At 43.2% G+C, this 18,925-nt stretch overlaps 1 protein-coding gene across 1 annotated transcript in view; it reads right to left on the bottom strand.

The window, feature by feature from the left end:
* Nucleotides 1–3,019: 3,019 nt before the first annotated feature.
* celsr1b (cadherin EGF LAG seven-pass G-type receptor 1b) overlaps nt 3,020–18,925 on the bottom strand; it is an 82,504-nt gene continuing 66,598 nt past the window's right edge. Inside the window, exons 23-35 of the mRNA XM_063197566.1 lie at nt 18,769–18,895; nt 17,860–18,060; nt 14,789–14,963; nt 12,951–13,063; nt 12,017–12,096; nt 11,356–11,482; nt 10,829–10,954; nt 10,304–10,437; nt 9,362–9,468; nt 8,155–8,298; nt 7,392–7,616; nt 5,573–5,852; nt 3,020–4,215 (exon numbers count right to left, since the gene is read on the bottom strand). Of these exons, the coding sequence (XP_063053636.1) occupies nt 4,191–4,215; nt 5,573–5,852; nt 7,392–7,616; nt 8,155–8,298; nt 9,362–9,468; nt 10,304–10,437; nt 10,829–10,954; nt 11,356–11,482; nt 12,017–12,096; nt 12,951–13,063; nt 14,789–14,963; nt 17,860–18,060; nt 18,769–18,895 (1,864 nt within the window). The 3' untranslated portion in view covers nt 3,020–4,190. The remainder of the gene's footprint in view (nt 4,216–5,572; nt 5,853–7,391; nt 7,617–8,154; nt 8,299–9,361; nt 9,469–10,303; nt 10,438–10,828; nt 10,955–11,355; nt 11,483–12,016; nt 12,097–12,950; nt 13,064–14,788; nt 14,964–17,859; nt 18,061–18,768; nt 18,896–18,925) is intronic.

Consider the following 18,925-nt stretch of genomic DNA (forward strand, 5'->3'; position numbering starts at 1 on the left):
GATGAGGTGGTGCTAAAGCACCAACCTCTTTTCCTTACTGGACAAAAATGCCCTTTTTGAAAGTTCTTTTTTGACAGTCACAATGTACTGTGGTCCAAAAGCATGTTACATTAATGCCCTGCCATAATATACTGTATAGGCTCTATAGTGTAGTAAGGCAGCCAGAAGTTCCATATGCCCCCAACACCCCCCCTTCAGCACCTGCCCCCCAAAATGTCTGTGCCACTGCCAGCAAGGCTGTAATCCAGAGAAATCATAGAATTTCTTTTTGCACATTCATTTGTATCATCTTTTACAACAGCTAATATGAGTTCCATAAAAAAGGTGCTTTGGCTGTTCGAAATTATGACAACATGACAAAGACATACTGTATATGTTGTGAGAAGGATTAATTTCACATACATATAACAAGCTTATAATAATACTGCATCCAGTGGCCTAATTAGACTCGGCACAACCAGAAATGATATTATAATAAAACCATGTCCCCAAACTACCTCCTTTTGCCTTTGCCTCTATAGGTCATGAGTGAAAGGTCAAATTGTATTTCATACAGTCCTCTGCAATGACTGTGGAAATCATCATTGATTTTCTTTTCTTTTCAGTCAGTGGTCCATAGCAGAGTATTCCCATCAGTTGGCACTGTGACATTTACTACATTATGATTACAGGATAATTAGTTGTGATTTTAGTTATTGGTAGTCTGTTTCTACTACAAGTATATTGACTCCCATGAGAGGCCGGGGAAGAAATGTCAGCTTTTGTCAGTACAGTAAATTGTTCCTAGATTTCTAGGCTAGTAACACAATGGCCTGGTGAAAACAAAACTCCATATGATTGACCAATCTTTCTTTTAAAAAAAGGATGTATGCATTTTTATTTTACAGGTGTTCCTTCCAGTGTCTGAAGACAAAAAAACAACAAATAAATACAGATATCTAACACACGTGTTGCATGTCTCCAGTGTCTACTAATATACACAGACTGAAATATGAGTATTACAACAAAGCATGAGTGAAGGTAGGGCTGGACTATATGATAGGGCTCAACTGCATGCATGAAGCAAATGGCCTCTCTTGGTAGTGGCACTTTAGTAGTTTATTTCCAGAATTCATGCTGCCCATTCACAAATGTTACCTTTTCATAAATACTAACTACCATCATGACATTGTAAGTGTTCATTATGACTGAGAAAATTACTTTTTTTCATACATGAAAAGGGGGATCTTCTCCATGGGCCGCCATTTTGAATTTCCAGAAATAGACATTTTTAGCAGCAAAACTTACTGTACTTTGGCCATACTAGTAAATTTATGTTCATTATTTAGTAAATATTCATGAAAAGATCAAATTTGGCAATAGGCAGCACGGTTTCAATGAGTAGCATAGTTGTAAAACCTACTCTGCACCATACTACACAGTGCACCTTTAAGAATCTGGAATAACGTCATCAGACAAAACAGATGATACAGTCATGCAGGCTTGTATGAAAGATATGAAGGTAACGCTGTAGAATAACAGTCCCTAAATAGCTTCATGAACACTTTGTAAACAATGAACTAATTATCATCAAAACATTTACAAATGTTTGTAACTGAGTAAGAAATACTATCTTAACACAGCAGACACAGTCCAGCCGCAGCAGTCCTGGAAGTATGTCCTCCAAAATAGTAGTAGTAGTAGTAGCTTTATTATCCCCCATGGCAAAAGACATGAAACCATTGGATAAAGACACTCTACTCTCCACTCTACTCACTGCTTTACAAAAAGATGTTAATGTTTTGTTTATAATCAGTTCATTAAGACATGTTAATTAAGTGTTCATAAAGCTTTTAAAAGGACTGTTACTAAAGTGTTACCGATGTGGGGAATGCTAAGACATACAGTACATATCTGTTTGACGGCGAGAAAAGCTTTGCACATTAGATTGGGTGCCCATAGAGGATCCAGCAATACCAAATAGCAATACAAAATTTAGGTTGGATGACTTATTTTTAGATGTTGGCTCAAAGTACTTTCTGGCATGCAAGATGATAAATGTACAGTGGTATCCTTATTTACTCACTGTTTAAACAATCACCATAGTAATAATAAAAAAAATCTTGTCACGGTTTATGCAATGTGATACACCATTGTAGTTCATGGATGGATTAAAACATCAAATTGGAATCAGCTTTTAAAAATATCCCTGTGATGCTGGAGCACTGCAGATTCTGTCAAACAGCACAGTTATGGTAATACACGGATCATGAGGTTGGCACACATTGGTATTTGAAACCATGAAACTATGACAGGCTCTGGGATTATAGGCTTTAGAACAAATGATATGGCAGGTGGGAGGGTTTTACTATTTCCCCTAAAAAGAACCATCCGCGTCTATTGGAGAAAAAAAAAAAACTTCAGTGAAAAGTGCTGCATGTACACATAGCACCAACACAAGAACAGGAAATAAGCAAAGCAAAAATGCAATCCTTGGACAATACCTATATGGAACATGTATAAAACTTTAAAAATGCCTCATAAATGGACTATGGCTACATTCACATGATGGATTTAATTCCGAATTATTAATTCCAAATGAATAACTCAGAATATAAGGTTTTTTTCAGTTGAGTTTACATTGCACTTACATTTAATTCCGATTAAACTTAATTCCGATTTGGGAAGTGTTTACATGATGTTTTCAAAGCAAAATAAAGATTTGTTCGGAATTAAATGGAGTTAATTCGGAATTAATTGTCTCATGTAACTGAGGCCTATATGGCATATACTATAAAAGGTCCCGTTCCTCACTGTCCTAAAGTAAGGCAGACATGTACACATTCCATATACTACAACTTATAAACGTAGTACATGGGACGTGTGTGAGTGCTTATTACAGTATAAAGGCCATGTCTTTTATGAGATTTTATAAAAATTGTATCGGCAAGTGTGTTTTAAACATCTTTTTCATGTAGGTAAGTAATCAACAAGGAAATACGGAAAGTATGCCTACATATCTACACACATACAGAAAACGTTGTTTGGAATGTTCATTTATGACAAGGCCATTTGGAATGTACATTATAAGTTTGGTTTGGATGAATGTGAGCTCTTATGTCTTCCTCACTCTTTTTTGTGGGAGAATACTTTCACAGTTTAATATTTACCACATTCAAATAAAGATGACATTTAACTTTAAGGACCATAACAGACAGGAGTGGCTCTGTAATCCTTGTATCAAATAAATATGAATACAGACATGCCCAATATTTGATTCCAGATATTTACACAGGGAAGGCAAGGTATTAGTTGAGGAGACCTTCTAAACATCCATTCATTCTGAACATGTGGTTTATGACTAGACTTAATTATGTTTCCCATCTTGCTGTAATTCTCAGCCTTTGAAGTGATAGTGAAATGAGAAATGCACTGAAACAGAGTGTAAGACAATAAGATAGGCACCAAGTTTGTCAGCTCAGTTAAATTTCTACTGTACAAGAAAACAACTGCAATAAAAAAGCAATTCTTTTGAAATACACAAACAGTACATTGTATAAAAAACAGAAATACAACATTGTTTTTATAAAAAATGACTAATTACAATTTACAAACGCTTCGTTCCAACTATATACCAATTAAAATACAAAAATATCTACAACAAGTGGCAAGTACAGTACTTATTCACCGATAAGTCTTTGTGGACAGGTTTGACTGTCCCAACGCCATCATGTCTTCATGAATGTAAACGTGACTGCCTTTGCCCTTGAGGACCTAAGGCAGTGTTTTAAGAGAGCACACCCCAGAGTGGTGTATCTTCTTTTCTCATGATGGATGGACATCCTGAGAGTGCAGTGGGCAAATCCAAACTTTTGATTCTCACTGCCGTTTCACAGTATCTTAGTGCCTGTCAGGCTATGGACTTAACATTCTCTAGTACTGACCCTGGCTCTGTGTCCACAGTAGCGTTGGGGTCTTGGGCAGTGCCACTGGGTTTCCTGAACATTCTTCCCTTTTCTCCACACGCCAGGATAAGGACAAAAACAATCCTGACTGGGCAGACACAGGAATTAAGTGCTGTGCTTTGCGCCAAGGACCACAGAGTTTTGGGGAATTTTGTCTCCCATGGGCACCCGTAGAGTCCAGTTCCCACACACCCATGTGGTATTCTGTTGGTCCTTCTCAGATCGACGGAATTTTGTCTTGTCTGATCAGATAGATGTCTCGTTGCTTCCACTGCCAGAGAGAAAGATTATGTAAGTAATTTCATACGATGGCAAGGGACAAAAAAAGCCCAAATACATCAATTATACAATAGAAGATACCAACTACATCAATTATACATCTCTTGATGATGGCTTGATTTAATATTAGGTGAATAGCCTGTAAAAAAAGCGTCCAAATTCCGGAATGTTTTTGATTTCTCAGAATGACGTGTTGGTAGTGTAAAAATGCCAGTTCAGGGAATTACAACAGAGTGGAATACAGCATGTTAACTAATGGATATGGAGTGCCCCAGAGGTCATGAAGTGGGCCACTCTAACTTGTTTTATTTCATCCTTAGTTACAATAATAGCGTCACCTTTCATGGAACAAAGTGCATAAGATTGAAGACTTTTAAATATCAATATTAACACAAGTGTATCTGTCAGTGTTGCTGATTCCAAGAAATGTAAAATAATTGAGCAGACTGATTTTCGTGACCATTCACATTTGGTTGCTCTGTTGGTATCAATAACCTTCGTAGAACATCTGCCAAGGTTAAGACCTTGCAAATCCTGCTTTTTGTAATGCAGAATGTAGTTTATCTAACTTTGACAGCACTAAAATCAGTACCACCATTGGCCATTAGGTGGGGTAGTAGGTAATGTTATATCCACAGAGTTGCTTTACAAAGTGAAATGCTCAGCCTGTGGGTGGAGGCATAAGCTGAAGCTCCACCTCAGCTCATTCGATTTGACCCGACCCCATCCAAAACTAACCCATTTTCCCTTGTACCCATCTCTAGTCGACCCAGGTTCCACCTGGTTGGATCAGAAATTGACCAACCCAACTTGTTAAAAATCATATTTCCCAGAGATTTGCTATGAGTGATTCTTGACTCACTTAAGGTGGCTAGATTTAATGCACACATTTAAAGGAATCCATGCAATTAGAAAAACAGATATTAGTAGTACAAAAAAGTCAATGATTATGTTAAATATAACAATAACATAATAACAGCTTTTGACTCTGAGGAAGGCGCAGGTGCGCCGAAACGTCAGTCATTTTGTGCACCAAAATGAAAAACCTCTAAAAAAGTTGCTGAGTGCTCCAGTCATCTCTGGGTCTAGACACTGTGAAGTAGCCCAGCTTGTCTTTATAACAATAACATACACTAATGTCTTGGCAGTATATGGACAATGAGACAGATACTGGAGCAGAAAAAGATCAGCTAGCTGCCTGTATTACCAGAGGCGAGGAGACAGCTGTGCTCTGAGGATTGCCCAATCATGATTTATTAATGACCTAACGGTAAAGCAGTCAATTAAATTCAAATACGTCATTAGAGGATAACCCCTGGACATGAGCAGGGGGCTCCCCAGTCACTCACTCTGAATCGGACTCCTCTCCGCCATTGACGGGCTCCATCTCAGTGCCCAGCTCCAGCTCCATGGTGAGGCCGTTGCGGGCGGTGGCAGGGAGCCTGGGTGGGGGCTTGATGAGGGTGCCGTTGCCCCCGGTGATGGTGCGGATGCCCTCGGCCGAGTCGATGGAGGGCGTCTTGGAGGGCGTGGTGGAGGAGTTGTAGTCGCTCAGCTTCTCCCTCAGGCGGTTCTTCATGTTCTTGTCCGTCAGCGGAGGTGGGTAGGTGATCTTGTTCTTCAGGATACCTGAAAGACACCAGCAGACGTTAGACAAACATGCACACACACACACACACATGTACACACACACACACACACACACACACACACACACACACACACACACACACACACACACACACACACACACACACACACACACACACACACACACACACACACATCTCATGTACACATTCACATCACATGTACACACACACACACACACACACACACACACACACACACACACACACACACACACACACACACACACACACACACACACACACACACACACACACACACACACACACGGTGAGAAAAGGAGGCACACAACACTAGGGCATTAGAGACAGTGAAGGGCTGAGGGAAGGAGCGAGTTGAACGAGGGATGAGTTCATAGGTCCATCAGTCTTGCATTACTGTGCCTCACACTACTGTCTTACTGTGGCCTGCAAATGCCCTGCTGTTGAGCCATACTTGAACAAAGAAATTGAGTTATGGCCATGAATGGGATGATTCAGTAAGTCCCAACCCACTCCAAACCTGACTGAATTGTCTTGTTTGTAGCCTCAACTGCAGATCACCACATAGATAGTAAAAAAATAGGTTTGAGTGTTTGAGTGTTGTTTGAGTCAGTTTGAGTAGAAAACTGTTTGAGTGTTGAATGAGTGCTAATTTGAGTATTAGAAGCACACAGATTCATTTTATCTTCTTTATTTGTGCTACAAGAGAAGGCTAAAATTTGGACATGGTGTCTGCATAAACATTTTATCTCTCCAAGTAACTGAGGCTCTTTTCCAAAGGTAAGGTCTATCCCGCCTTATGACTTTGTGTCTGGTGTGTGTGTGCATAGGTTCCAAAAAGTAAAATCTAGAGAACTTGCGCACTCTCCATGACGAAAGAGGTGGGTCAGTTCTCTGCGTCTGGGGATAACGGAGGCACGTCTGACATATGCCTTGTCCACACCGAGAGCGACCTACGCTGCCTGGTAGCGGAGGTAGCAGAAGAAGTTTCGCCTTGAATTCGATGTATTCGCTCTGGACGTGACATTGACATGTTTGATTTAGCTAATCACATAACGGCTCTGGCTTGACAACCTGGGACATTCAGAGTTATGACCATTCTAATTGGTTTTCGCCGAACCGCGTCATAGGTCATTACCATAATATTAGCTTGACTTTAATCGTTAAAATTCGCTCTGGTCGCTCAGTTCGCTTCGCCCATGGCGAATTCGCTCTGGACGCGCGACCTCCATAGAGAAATAATGACTTCCATCGCTCAGTTAGCGTAGGTCGTTCTTGTTGTGAACAAGGCATTACCAGAGAGAGTAGAGAGAGAGAGGTTTCATTGGCCCATTGTTTCCGGGTTCCATTTTTGCAAGGGGGAGGGGGGTAAATCCCCCTTTAGGCAGACCTAGGCAGACCTAAGGACTGTTCTATTCAATGCTAGGAGCATTATGACACGCCCCTTTAGGCAGACCGGAACCTGGTCACATTAGGTGCCCATAGCAACCTATTACAATGGCATATCTCTATATACTTAAAGAATCTCTGGCATTACCCCTCCTCTGCTCTGCGGGCCGGTTGCTCCTGGGCAGGCTGGCTGGGCTGTGCTTGTCCTCGGGCCGGTGATCTCCGTTGTGGTTCAGCTTGTGCTCCGGATGCAGCTCCACGTTCACTTTGGTCTCCACGCGCAGCTTCTCTACCCCGCTCCCATCCTCGCCCTCACTGGCTGTCGGGGGCTCCATGGGCCAGTAAGGCCTCACCTGATTGGTCACAGTGTCCACTGAAACATACAACAGATAAGTCAGTGGTGAAGTTACTTTGGCCTTCACAAACAGCGAAGGCCAAGAGAACCTTGATAATGCTGAGTGAGTGAGTAAGTATGCATGAATACCGTACATGCCTGTTAGTGTGTCTGGTATACGACCGTATACCAGACATACGCTGTGTGTGTACTGTATGGATATGCTGCGTTGACCACCCTTTGTATTTGAACAAATGACTCAAGCCAGATCACCACCACGTTTACACAGTATGAGGCTGCCACGGTGACAAGGCAATACACACATGATCCTATAGGTGGCAGTAAAACGACATCCATGAAAAACACAGGATACTGCACCAAGATGGCAGGGTTGGGCCACGGCGTGCCATAAGGTTGAGGCATCTAGTGTGTATAACAGCTATGGGCCTCTACAATGGAACTCTGTGCAGTGGACAGAGCAGTGGACATCCTCTGTGTATCAGGGAATTCAGTGTGTGCGCAAGTGTGTGTGTGTGTGTGTGTGTGTGTGTGTGTGTGTGTGTGTGTGTGCCCGCACCTTTTGGGGTGCTGTGTAGTGGTGTTCTCTCGTTGTTCCACTTCTGTTTTGGGCCCATCTCTTCAGCTTCGCTATCTGAGGAGTGTGATGATGCAGACGAACTGCCGTCTTCATCCATAGACACCCAGCTGTCAGAATCAGAGTCTGACACACACACACAAAAACACACGTAAGTATGTAGGTGTGCACATACACACAGACCCAAAAATACACACACATCCATTACATCAGTACATATATTTCTATTTATTTGGTAGCTGCAGGGAAAACATTTGAGCAGGATGGTGGGCAGAGTAGGCATTGCAATTATGGTGCTCTTTAAAACTGTGCTGCCTGTTGGCAAATTTGATTTTTCCATGATTTTTTTTTTTTTAAACCACACACACTAATATTTACTAGTATGACCAAAGTACAGCAAGTTTGCAGCTAAAAAAATCTGGAAATTCAAAATGGCGGACATGGAGAAGATCCCCCTGATCCCAATCATAATGAATACTTAGAAATTTCATGGAAAACGTACCAATTGTGAATGGGCAGCATGCATTCTGGAAAGAATGCTGAAAATATTACACAGTACACCTTTAAAATAGAATTCCACCCAACTTCAAAATGCAGTTCTGCTGCTCATGCTACCCTTGACAACTTGGAATTTTGTTTATTCAGCCCAAAACATACTCCAAATATCATCCCAAAAGTTATGCAACAACAACAGGCATCCCTTCTGAGATTATATTTATATGCTACTGTGTTTTTTTGAAAATTTAAAGAGACCATGCCCCCAATAGAATGGGCAGGATCTCAGACAGTTCACAAAAAAAGCCACGTCATAAAGTACTGACAAGGACAGGGTAGCATGAGGAATATAAGTAGGTGTAAGACTACATGTTGAAATTAGCCAGAATTCTCAAAGTTCAAGAGAGTCCTTGTGCACAAGCCCTCAGTAATGCAGGTGCAGGTGTGAGGCAGGAGAAGGTGAATCAATTATCAAAATTCAAGAGACACCGCACACTGCTTACTTTTCTTTACTTTATTTCTCGGAGTGAACAACGCAAAACGCCGTAAGCCGTGTGCGGTGTCTCTTGAATTTTGTTCATTGTTTAGACAGAATTCTCCTTTAAATTTCACAGACACACAACGGCTATGACCTGTGACCTCTGACTGCAGTGAGAGTAAGCCGTGTCAAAATAACCGTTTGCTAATTGCTCACCATCACCCTTTTTGCTCTTTTGATAGTAGAGGGATGGGTTGCCTTCATCGTGGCTTTTGGTCGTTGTGCCCTGGGAGCCACGTCGCTTCTTATTTCCAGACTCTTCCCTGCAGGGCAAAACGCACGCACGCACATGCACACGCACACGCACACACACACACACACACACACAGACACACACACACACACGCACACGCACACACACACACACACACACACAGACACAAACATACAGGAGAGACAAAATCACGTCTTGCTCTTTCCCGGCAGTACCTCCCCATTCCACAGCAGTGTTGTAAAACGCTCATTAAAAAAGAGCCATAAAACAAGACTCGTGCTGCAGATTTAGCTACGAACGGGACAGAGGAGATGCACATCACCGGGCTATGCATAAAATGAAAAATGAATGCGAGCCTAAGATGAGAAGTTCACCTAATCTTCATTGGGTAAAAAGATTTTTCTGATGAACGATGTGGTCATATGCTGCATGGACCAGCTGTCTGAGCATGAGTGTGGCAGTGTTTCGTATGGACGCATCGCTGCTACAGAAACTGACAAGTGTCTCGGGGCGCTTAACCCACTGAAACCACAACCAGCATATGTGCAACATTTCTAGATCCTTTTCAGATCCCTCAGGTCTAAATGGGTTAACATGGGAATGAGGAAAGGGCAAATAGCACTAAAACCATGTGAGACGAGAAAAGGATCAGAAAGACTGACTTCTGAACACAACAGAAGAACAAAAGTGTGTAATAAAAAAAGAATCTGTCAACTGCAAGGAGGATAGTTCTGGCACACATACATGCACGTGCACACACACACACACACACACACACACACACACACACACACACACACACACACACACACACACACACACACACACACACACACACACACACACACACACACACACACACACACACACGTGCGAGCGCGTACCTGAGTTTGTAGAGGTAGCTGCTGCTCTGGCTCTTGCCTGACCTGACGTGGCTCTCCATGGAGACATCGGACTCCCCTATGGGCGTCCGGTACAGGGCTCCATCCTCCAGATAGGTGTTCCCATTCAGAGAGCGCTGGACAGAGAGAGAGAGAGAGAGAGAGAGAGAGAGAGAGAGAGAGAGAGAGAGAGACAGAGACAGAGACAGAGACATGGACAGACGAACAGACATACAGACAGATTCAATTTATTGACAAATTACGGTGATGTACAACTGAGGGACTATAAACAATGTAACACATTATTAATAAAATAATAGTAAAATAAAGCACAAATAAAAATCATTAAACTTAAGTAGAAATTCAAATAAAATTTAAAATAGGTTTAAGAATAAAACTGCCTATAACAACAAAGGACAAACTGCCTATAACAAACAAAGTCAATGACCAATCCACAATCACACAAACAAATATCAACCAAGTGTTTCTGTGGCATGCACGGACGGCATGTTTCTGTTAGTGGCTTACAGTCAGAAGGGTGGCCCTGGTGGTGCTGGTGTCCTCCGCCTGTATCTTCTTCCCAGTGAAGACGTCCTTCAAGTTGTTACGCACATCTCTGTTGAAGATGCAGTGGAAGAGGAAAACACAGAAGCCCTGCGAGTGTAGAAGACAGAGTTAGGGTTGAAGTGAGATGAATGTCTGTCTGCTGTAACATCAGATGTTACAAATACTAGACATCCAAAATATATTTGAAAAAAATCTGTAGTGCACACGTACGTATCTCAACTCCTTCTCAACGTCTTCATGTGCGAGCAACTGGATCAGTACATTTGTTATAGAAATGCCATATTCTACTTTTATTTTTTTTCACTGAGTGGGATAGCTTGGACACATAGGCAGTCAGATTTGGCCTGAACCATTTTCAGCATGACACCGAAACATCCGTCTGTGTCACGCTAACCCAATAAATTAGTAAATAAACCTCACAAGAATTGTAGTTGAGAGTGCAGCTTTTCTACCACAGAAACAGAAGGTCCTTTGCAGTCTTGGCTCACCTGCAGGCAGCTGAGGATGCCAAAAAGGTAGTGGAAGGTGAGCACGTCGCTGTTGACGGCCATGAGGCCCAGCAGCCAGGTGGCGCTGAGCAGCAGCAACAGCAGGATGGCCACACGCAGCGCACACCTGCAGGGGGAAGAAGAAGAGGGAAACGGCCTGTTGTCTTAACCTGGATTACATGTAATGTTACATTATGCCTCAAGGGAGTCATTTCGTTGCTGTTATGGAATATTGTGCAAATGAATATTATTATCATTATCATTATTATTATTATGAATATTGTGTTTTTACGGTAACACTTTAGAATTTGGCTCACATATTAGCCACTAATAGATGCCCAATTACTGTCTGTGACTTAGTTATAAGAGAATAAGGGGCCTACGACTATAGCAATAATTAAGGCTTCATTGGCAACAAAAAAGAAATTTGTGAATACACGCCTAACAAATGATGTTTTTGCACATCTGTTAAGTGATTTATAGGCCTACAGTCAGTTAGGCATTTATTAGTGGCTAATATTTGAGCCGTATTCTAACGTTTTAAAATTGTTTCAGATCTTTTTATTGCATTATTGGAGGTGTCGCAATTCACTTCATCACAGTATAAATTCTGCAGTGCTGAATGATACCTCTACAGAAGGCTAATTCATATGATACTCACACAGCTCCGGCCTTCTCAAAGGTTCGCTGTTTTTGCCCGCACGACGCTTTGGCAGCCAACACGAATATGACGATGTTGATCTGCAAGGGGAGGACAGAGGTCGAGAGAGGAGTTGTCGAGCACATTTTCAGAGCTAAGGACAGGGGGTTTCTTAGTGATCTTCTCTTTTGATAGCAGAGTGCATTGAAGAGTAAACACACTAGAGTAAACATCACTTCAACAGCAATAGTCAATGTTGATCTGGGGGGCATGAGATTAAAAGGTAGGCTGGGCCTGCACATACTTCTCATTTAGTCACTGGCCACTCACACAATCTAGAAGATTTCAAAATCTACCGTAATAGGGAACCCAATCAATTTTGAGCCTCTCCAATGGCTCGATGGGGCATGTCTAAGACAGTGATGCAGCAGTTAAGATAGCAAATGAGTGAAGGATGAGTGGTCTTATTCATTATAGCTTTAACAACTAGCCTAGCATACAGAGGCATTTCATGAATGTGAGGTAGACACACCCCCTTGCATCTGCCTCGGAGAAATGGGTTGACAGTGCAGGTAAGCTAGACCAAATGCTCGCAGTGCTTTGAAGTCGTGATAGCTAAGCTAAAGTAAACACACTAAAGAGTACAGGTAAACATCTCTTCAACAGCAACCGTCAATGTTGATCTGGGGGGCATGGGATTAAAAGGTGGGTCGGGTGACATTAGTCTAGGCCTCCTGATTGATGGGACTGGTAGTAGTGAAGAGTAAACATTAGTGTTGCCAACTGTCCCGGTTTTTCCTGATCGTCCCAGTTTTTAATGGTCTGTCCCAAAAAAAAAAAAAAACACGTTCCTGGACACTAAATGAAGGATGCCATTGCAAACAAGAACATTTTTTTTGTCAGACGGAGGTGGCAACCCAGGTAAACATTGAAGAAGACTGACATTGACACTGACCATCACCACCACCGTAATGGGCCCCAGGAAGCTCCAGATGAGAGTGTCGTGCACCGACAGCCAGCAGAAGTCTGGATTCCCATAGCCCTGGGGGTCCAGGCCCACAGCCAACCCTGAGAGACACCACACACGCACGCACGCATGCACGCATGCACGCACGCGCGTGCACACACACACACACACACACACACACACACACACACACACACACACACACACACACACACACACACACACACACACACACACACACACACACACACACACACTTGATGAATGCAGCCAGTGATTACACATTAACAGCACTACAAAAGAGCCTCTACTGCTAACACCAGAGTAAAACGTTTCAAGATAAACATTTAGAGTGCAACATAGTAGAGGACTTTCATTGTCCTCATTGCCTCCCGAAACAGTACTGTATGGGAAGGCCCTTGGCTCTTTCTGCTAGTAGCATACACAGACATTACAAGACAAACACGCAAACCTAACCACATGTTTGGCCTCAAGTGTCAGTGAGTCTATAATACTTTCAGAATACTCTCACTGAACCAGTAGCCCTAACAACATGCACAGGGTATAAACAACTGAAACTTTAAAAAACGGTACTGCATTATGAACTATTGAACTACTTATCTATTGAACTATGGCATTTCCTATTGTTATTTTTGTTTGTAAGCTTGCCAGATAGATTATTTGTTTCCAGGAAAGGATTTTATCCCCCCATATCTCTAATCAAGTTTATTTCTGTGCTTTAAGTAATTTCTTACTCACTATGCCTTATATAGAAATGTTCTCATATTTTTTTTTTAATGTTTGACTTGGATACGCTTGTTGTTTGTTCTTTGCTAAATGGATATTTCCTGGAAAAAAAAAAAATGTTTTGAGGACAGGATTTGAGCTTAAATATGAACAGGCTCTTTAACACATGGCAACAAAAAAGTGGAAAAAAGGCAGTCTGCAATGTCAGAAAATATCTACAAAGCATACCAATACCTAATCCTGTTGAAAAGAGATTAGAAATTGACTGCATATGCTTTTGCTGACTTATGACCAACAGGGAATTGCTGCCTTGGACAGGTCATGGCAAGTGGCAGCACTGGTTGAGAGATCATGCATATACTGTACTGCAGAGGTATGTCTTCTGCTGCATCACGTTGCAGAGGAGGATTCAGCAGCAAGATTCAACCAGAGATTCTTTAAGTATATAGAGATATGCCATAATAGGTTTATATGGGCACCTAACATGACCAGTTTCCGGTCTGCCTTAAGGGGCGTGTCATAATGCTCCTAGCATTGAATAGAACAGTCCTTAGGTCTGGGGATTTGCCCCCCCCTCCCCCTTGCAGTAGTAGAACCCAGAAACAATGGGCCAATGGAACCTCTCTCTTATCTACTCTCTCTGATTCAACACTATGGGCTCGACATAAACACATGCTGGCAATGCAGTGCTATGGACACGACATACACCATACAAATGCAGTGCAATTATTGGAATTGTTACGAAAGTCTTGGAGAGTACTCTGGGACCAAAAATACACTGTTGAAGATTTTGAATCGAAACTGTTTTTTTTTATTGTGTCGTGGTAGTGCAGTGTCAGTATTTTCCTATGGGCGCTACGCCATACAGTGCAGCATTTGTGTTTCACAAAAATATATGGCTGACATGTAAGAAAGAGTCACATCCCATTGGATCATGTGAGTGTGTGTGCAGTGGACTCACATACAGACGGACGGAGACACAGAGAGAGGAAAAGAGAGGACGGGGCGAGAGGAAGCGAAAGACAAAGAGAGAGAAGAGTTAGGAGGAGAGAGAGAGAGAGAGAGAGAGGGCACCATACCTGTTATGATGGCAGGGATGCCCCATCCAATGGCGTAGTAGAAGCGCATGTGTCCCTGGTTGATGTTGCGCTGCTCGGTCAGCATGCGGTAGATGTGCAGGCCCTCCACAAATATCCAGGCAAACGTACACATGTAGGAGTAATGCAGCAGAATGGCCACCACGGTGCACACAAACTATACAGGCAGAGAGAGAGAGAGAGAGAGGGAGAGAGAGACAGAGAGAGACAGGTAGGTTGAAATGGAGTAGGTTTTTAAACTGAGAACGTAAAAAAGTCCTGCAACATGTTACATCTGTTCTGGGTTCCTGTGGGGACAAGGGGCGTGTACATTCCCCCACCACCTCACCCACCATGTAACATTTTGGTAATCAAATCAAAATTATTCTGTGTGCTTTTTGAATGACATGGCAAGCCTCTACAAAGGAATGATATATGGCGGCATGGTAGAAATTACACACTGATTAAGAAAATAAGCCCCCCGCATGCCCACCCCAATTGTGACATAAGATCTGCACCCCTGTTTTGGCCCATTCAGAAGGGCTATGGGTAGGCTAACAAGAACTAGCACACCAGGAATTCAGTACGACAATGTTGAAATGGGGAATGTGCAATAAGGCGTATACTGTACATTTATACCGTTTACTGTGCATGCATTGTGCAGTAGAGTGTGGTGGTAATGTCTGGAGGGGTAACAACAAACACTATTTGTTAAGGCAGATAGAGATATGACATACCTGCCCAAGGCATCACTAATGCCTTGTTGACTAAAACACTCTCACAGCTTCCAACCCTAAGGGCCCAGGCTTTCTTCACCAAATTGCGGCATTCTCATGATTCCCACACATTGAGCATAGTGTTTTGACTTGACATGACAAAAACAAAGCCAAACGACCCGCATCAGGTAAACAATCTCGCTGAGAGGAACGCAGAGCCTTTAAGTGGCTCATGCACCGTGTTGGGTCTCAGGGTGGGCTGTCAGACAGAACAGTCCGGAAATCCAGAGGATTGTGGCAAGCACCTCAGATCTCATGGAGGTTAATCTCCTGTCACAGATACTCTGTACATGTGGGGGGCATGGGGGTGTGAAAACACACACACGCACGCACGCACGCACGCACGCACGCACACACACACACACACACACACACACACACACACACACACACACACACACACACACACACACACACACACGCACGCACGCACGCACGCACGCACGCACACACACACACACACCTTGGGAATTTAGAAAGACACTACCAAATAAAATGTATCATTATTATTATCATTTATGGAATTTTGTATTAAAGGGGTATGCCATTATTTTGGGGCTAAATACAGTTAAAATCGTTGGCTGTGGTTTATAAAGGGGGTTAAGTGTCTTATTTTTCATGTAAGCCGTTGTCTTGCTTTAAGACAAGTTAAAAGAGGGAATATGTCGCCAAGCTAGTGAAAGTCAATGTATCCGTGTAGCATTGAAGCATGCTACACGGATACATTGACTTTCACTAGCTTAGCGACATATTCCCTCTTTTAACTTGTCTTGAAGCAAGACAACGCTTAACATGAAAAATAAGACACTTTACCCCCTTTATAAACCCCAGCCAACGATTTTAACTGTATTTAGCCCCAAAATAGTGGCATACCCCTTTAAGGCTGGCCAATGGCAAGTATTCTTGGCTATTCTTTTGCCCTTGAAAAACACTAAAATGCTACAAACCGCTGAGAACTTTCTATTTTTTGGGAACTTTCCCAAACCCTGGTGCAATATCCAGTTTAAAAGTAATCATAAGCCTGTGGTCCAGGTCAGAGTGGGGTGAATAATATATATTTTTTAAATCCTCTACAAGTACCTCTTGAGCAGTGCACACTCTCTGTGTATCAGGAAATCCAGTGTGTGTGTGTGTGTTTGTGAGAGAGAGTGACAGACAGAGAAAGAGACAGACCCAAACAGAGAGATAGACAGACAGAGTCAGAGAGTGTGTGTATGTGAGTATGTGTTTGCCTATGCTGCATGTGTGTATGCAGGGCGCTTGTGTGTGTGCTGCGCCAGAGCACTTCCTCCTGGCCTGCCTCAGTCAAGGCTCACACACAAAGCGAGCGCAGTGCTTGAAGAAGCAACAAATCCAACTGTCTGCTGTGAAAGTGACAGGCGGCCTGTACTGTATATCTCTGGCTCTGGCACTGACAGAACGAGAGTTAGAGGGATCACATTACCACACATCGTAACTCTCGGCCCTGGCAGCCTCTCGCTTCCATTGACAGCTGTAGTTCCCAGCCTCCCCCTCTCCTCTGTGGGGGAGATGCAGGTGTCATGGTAGTGCTGATGAGAGCTGCACTACGAGGCCCTGAGGGGCGTATGGTGTGACACGGAATCATTACCACCATCACAGAGGAAATGTGAAATGCTCTCAGACATGACATGCCCAGCTGAGTTTCGACTGTTAGTGCTGCTTTTTTTTTTAAAGAATGTGAACAAGAAAATGCTCTGCACTATTTCTACCTCCCTCTCTCTCTTATTTAAAATGTAGCATGCAATTTTGTTTACCATACCACAGTATGTACAAGCAGAAGCATGGCACATATTTTTACATTATGCACTATTATAAATCAGACTACTACTGTGCTGCCTGCCTGCCTGCCTGCCTGCCTGCCTGCCTGCCTGCCTGCCTGCCTGCCTGCCTGCCTGCCTGCCTGCCTGCCTATCTATCTATCTATCTATCTATCTATCTATCTATCTATCTATCTATCTATCTATCTATCTATCTATCTATCTATCTAGTTCACAACCAGGGGTACGTGTACCACTAGGGGTACGCTAGCACACCTCAGGGGGTACGCGGAAAAATGTGATAATGACAATTGAATAGAGTATAGTCATACTGGGATAAAGGAATATATAGAGAGCATGAGATAGGGGGTACTCATGGTACAACAAAAAGGCTTAGGGGGTACGCGAGTCAAAAAAGGTTGGGAAACACTGATCTAGTTGGTTGAAGTAATCCCAAGTCGACAAGCTCAGCCCCCTTGTACAGTATTTCCCCCACTATGTTGTGTAACGTGTGTCTCACCGGGCGCTCGGTCTGGTTGATGCCGAGGAGGAAGATGAGTTCGGAGAGGAAGATGGCAGCCACCAGGTTCTTGTGGATGCTGTGCAGGTTGGAGCGCAGGCGGCGCAGGACAGCCAGCAGCAGGAGGGTGACGAGCAGGGCCACCAGGGAGGCCGTCACCGTGGTGTACGTCATCAGCTTCAGAGGGAGCACGTCACCATGCTGTGGAGGACGTCACCACACACAATATGAGGACACATGGGGATATGAATGCAGACATGCACACACACACACACACACACACACACACACACACACACACACACACACACACACACACACACACACACACACACACACACACACACACACACACACACACACACACACACACACACACACACACACACACACACACACACACACACACACACACACACACACACACACACACACACACACACACACACACACACACACACACACACACACACACACACACACACACACACACACACACACACACACACACACACACACACACACACACACACACACACACACACACACACAGCAGGGCCACCAGAGAAGTGGAGACTGTGGTGTTTAGGTCATCAGCCTCAGAAGGAGAATGTCCCCACAGATAAATTACATAAACACACACACACACACACACACACACACACACACACACACACACACACACACACACACACACACACACACACACACACACACACACACACACACACACACACACACACACTGGCATACACAACGAACAAATATGAAATATGTGCACACACATGCATGCATACACATACAGTATAATATACACACACACATGCACACAAACACACTCATAGAAACACTCAAAGAAACACACTTACAGTAACAAACACTGGGTAGTAATACAGTGTAATACTGTACCTCTCTCTTAGAGATGTCCATGAGTACAGCGAAGCTGCTGAGATGGCTGCACTGGCAGCTGATGTAGCTGTTGTTCCTGAAGACCAGCTCACAGCCCTTAGCAGACCAGGCACCGCCACCGCCCACCCTGCAGCATACAGGACATACAATCAGGGCT

The sequence above is a fragment of the Engraulis encrasicolus genome, chromosome 4, assembly GCF_034702125.1.
Source record: "Engraulis encrasicolus isolate BLACKSEA-1 chromosome 4, IST_EnEncr_1.0, whole genome shotgun sequence".
NCBI lineage: Eukaryota > Metazoa > Chordata > Actinopteri > Clupeiformes > Engraulidae > Engraulis > Engraulis encrasicolus.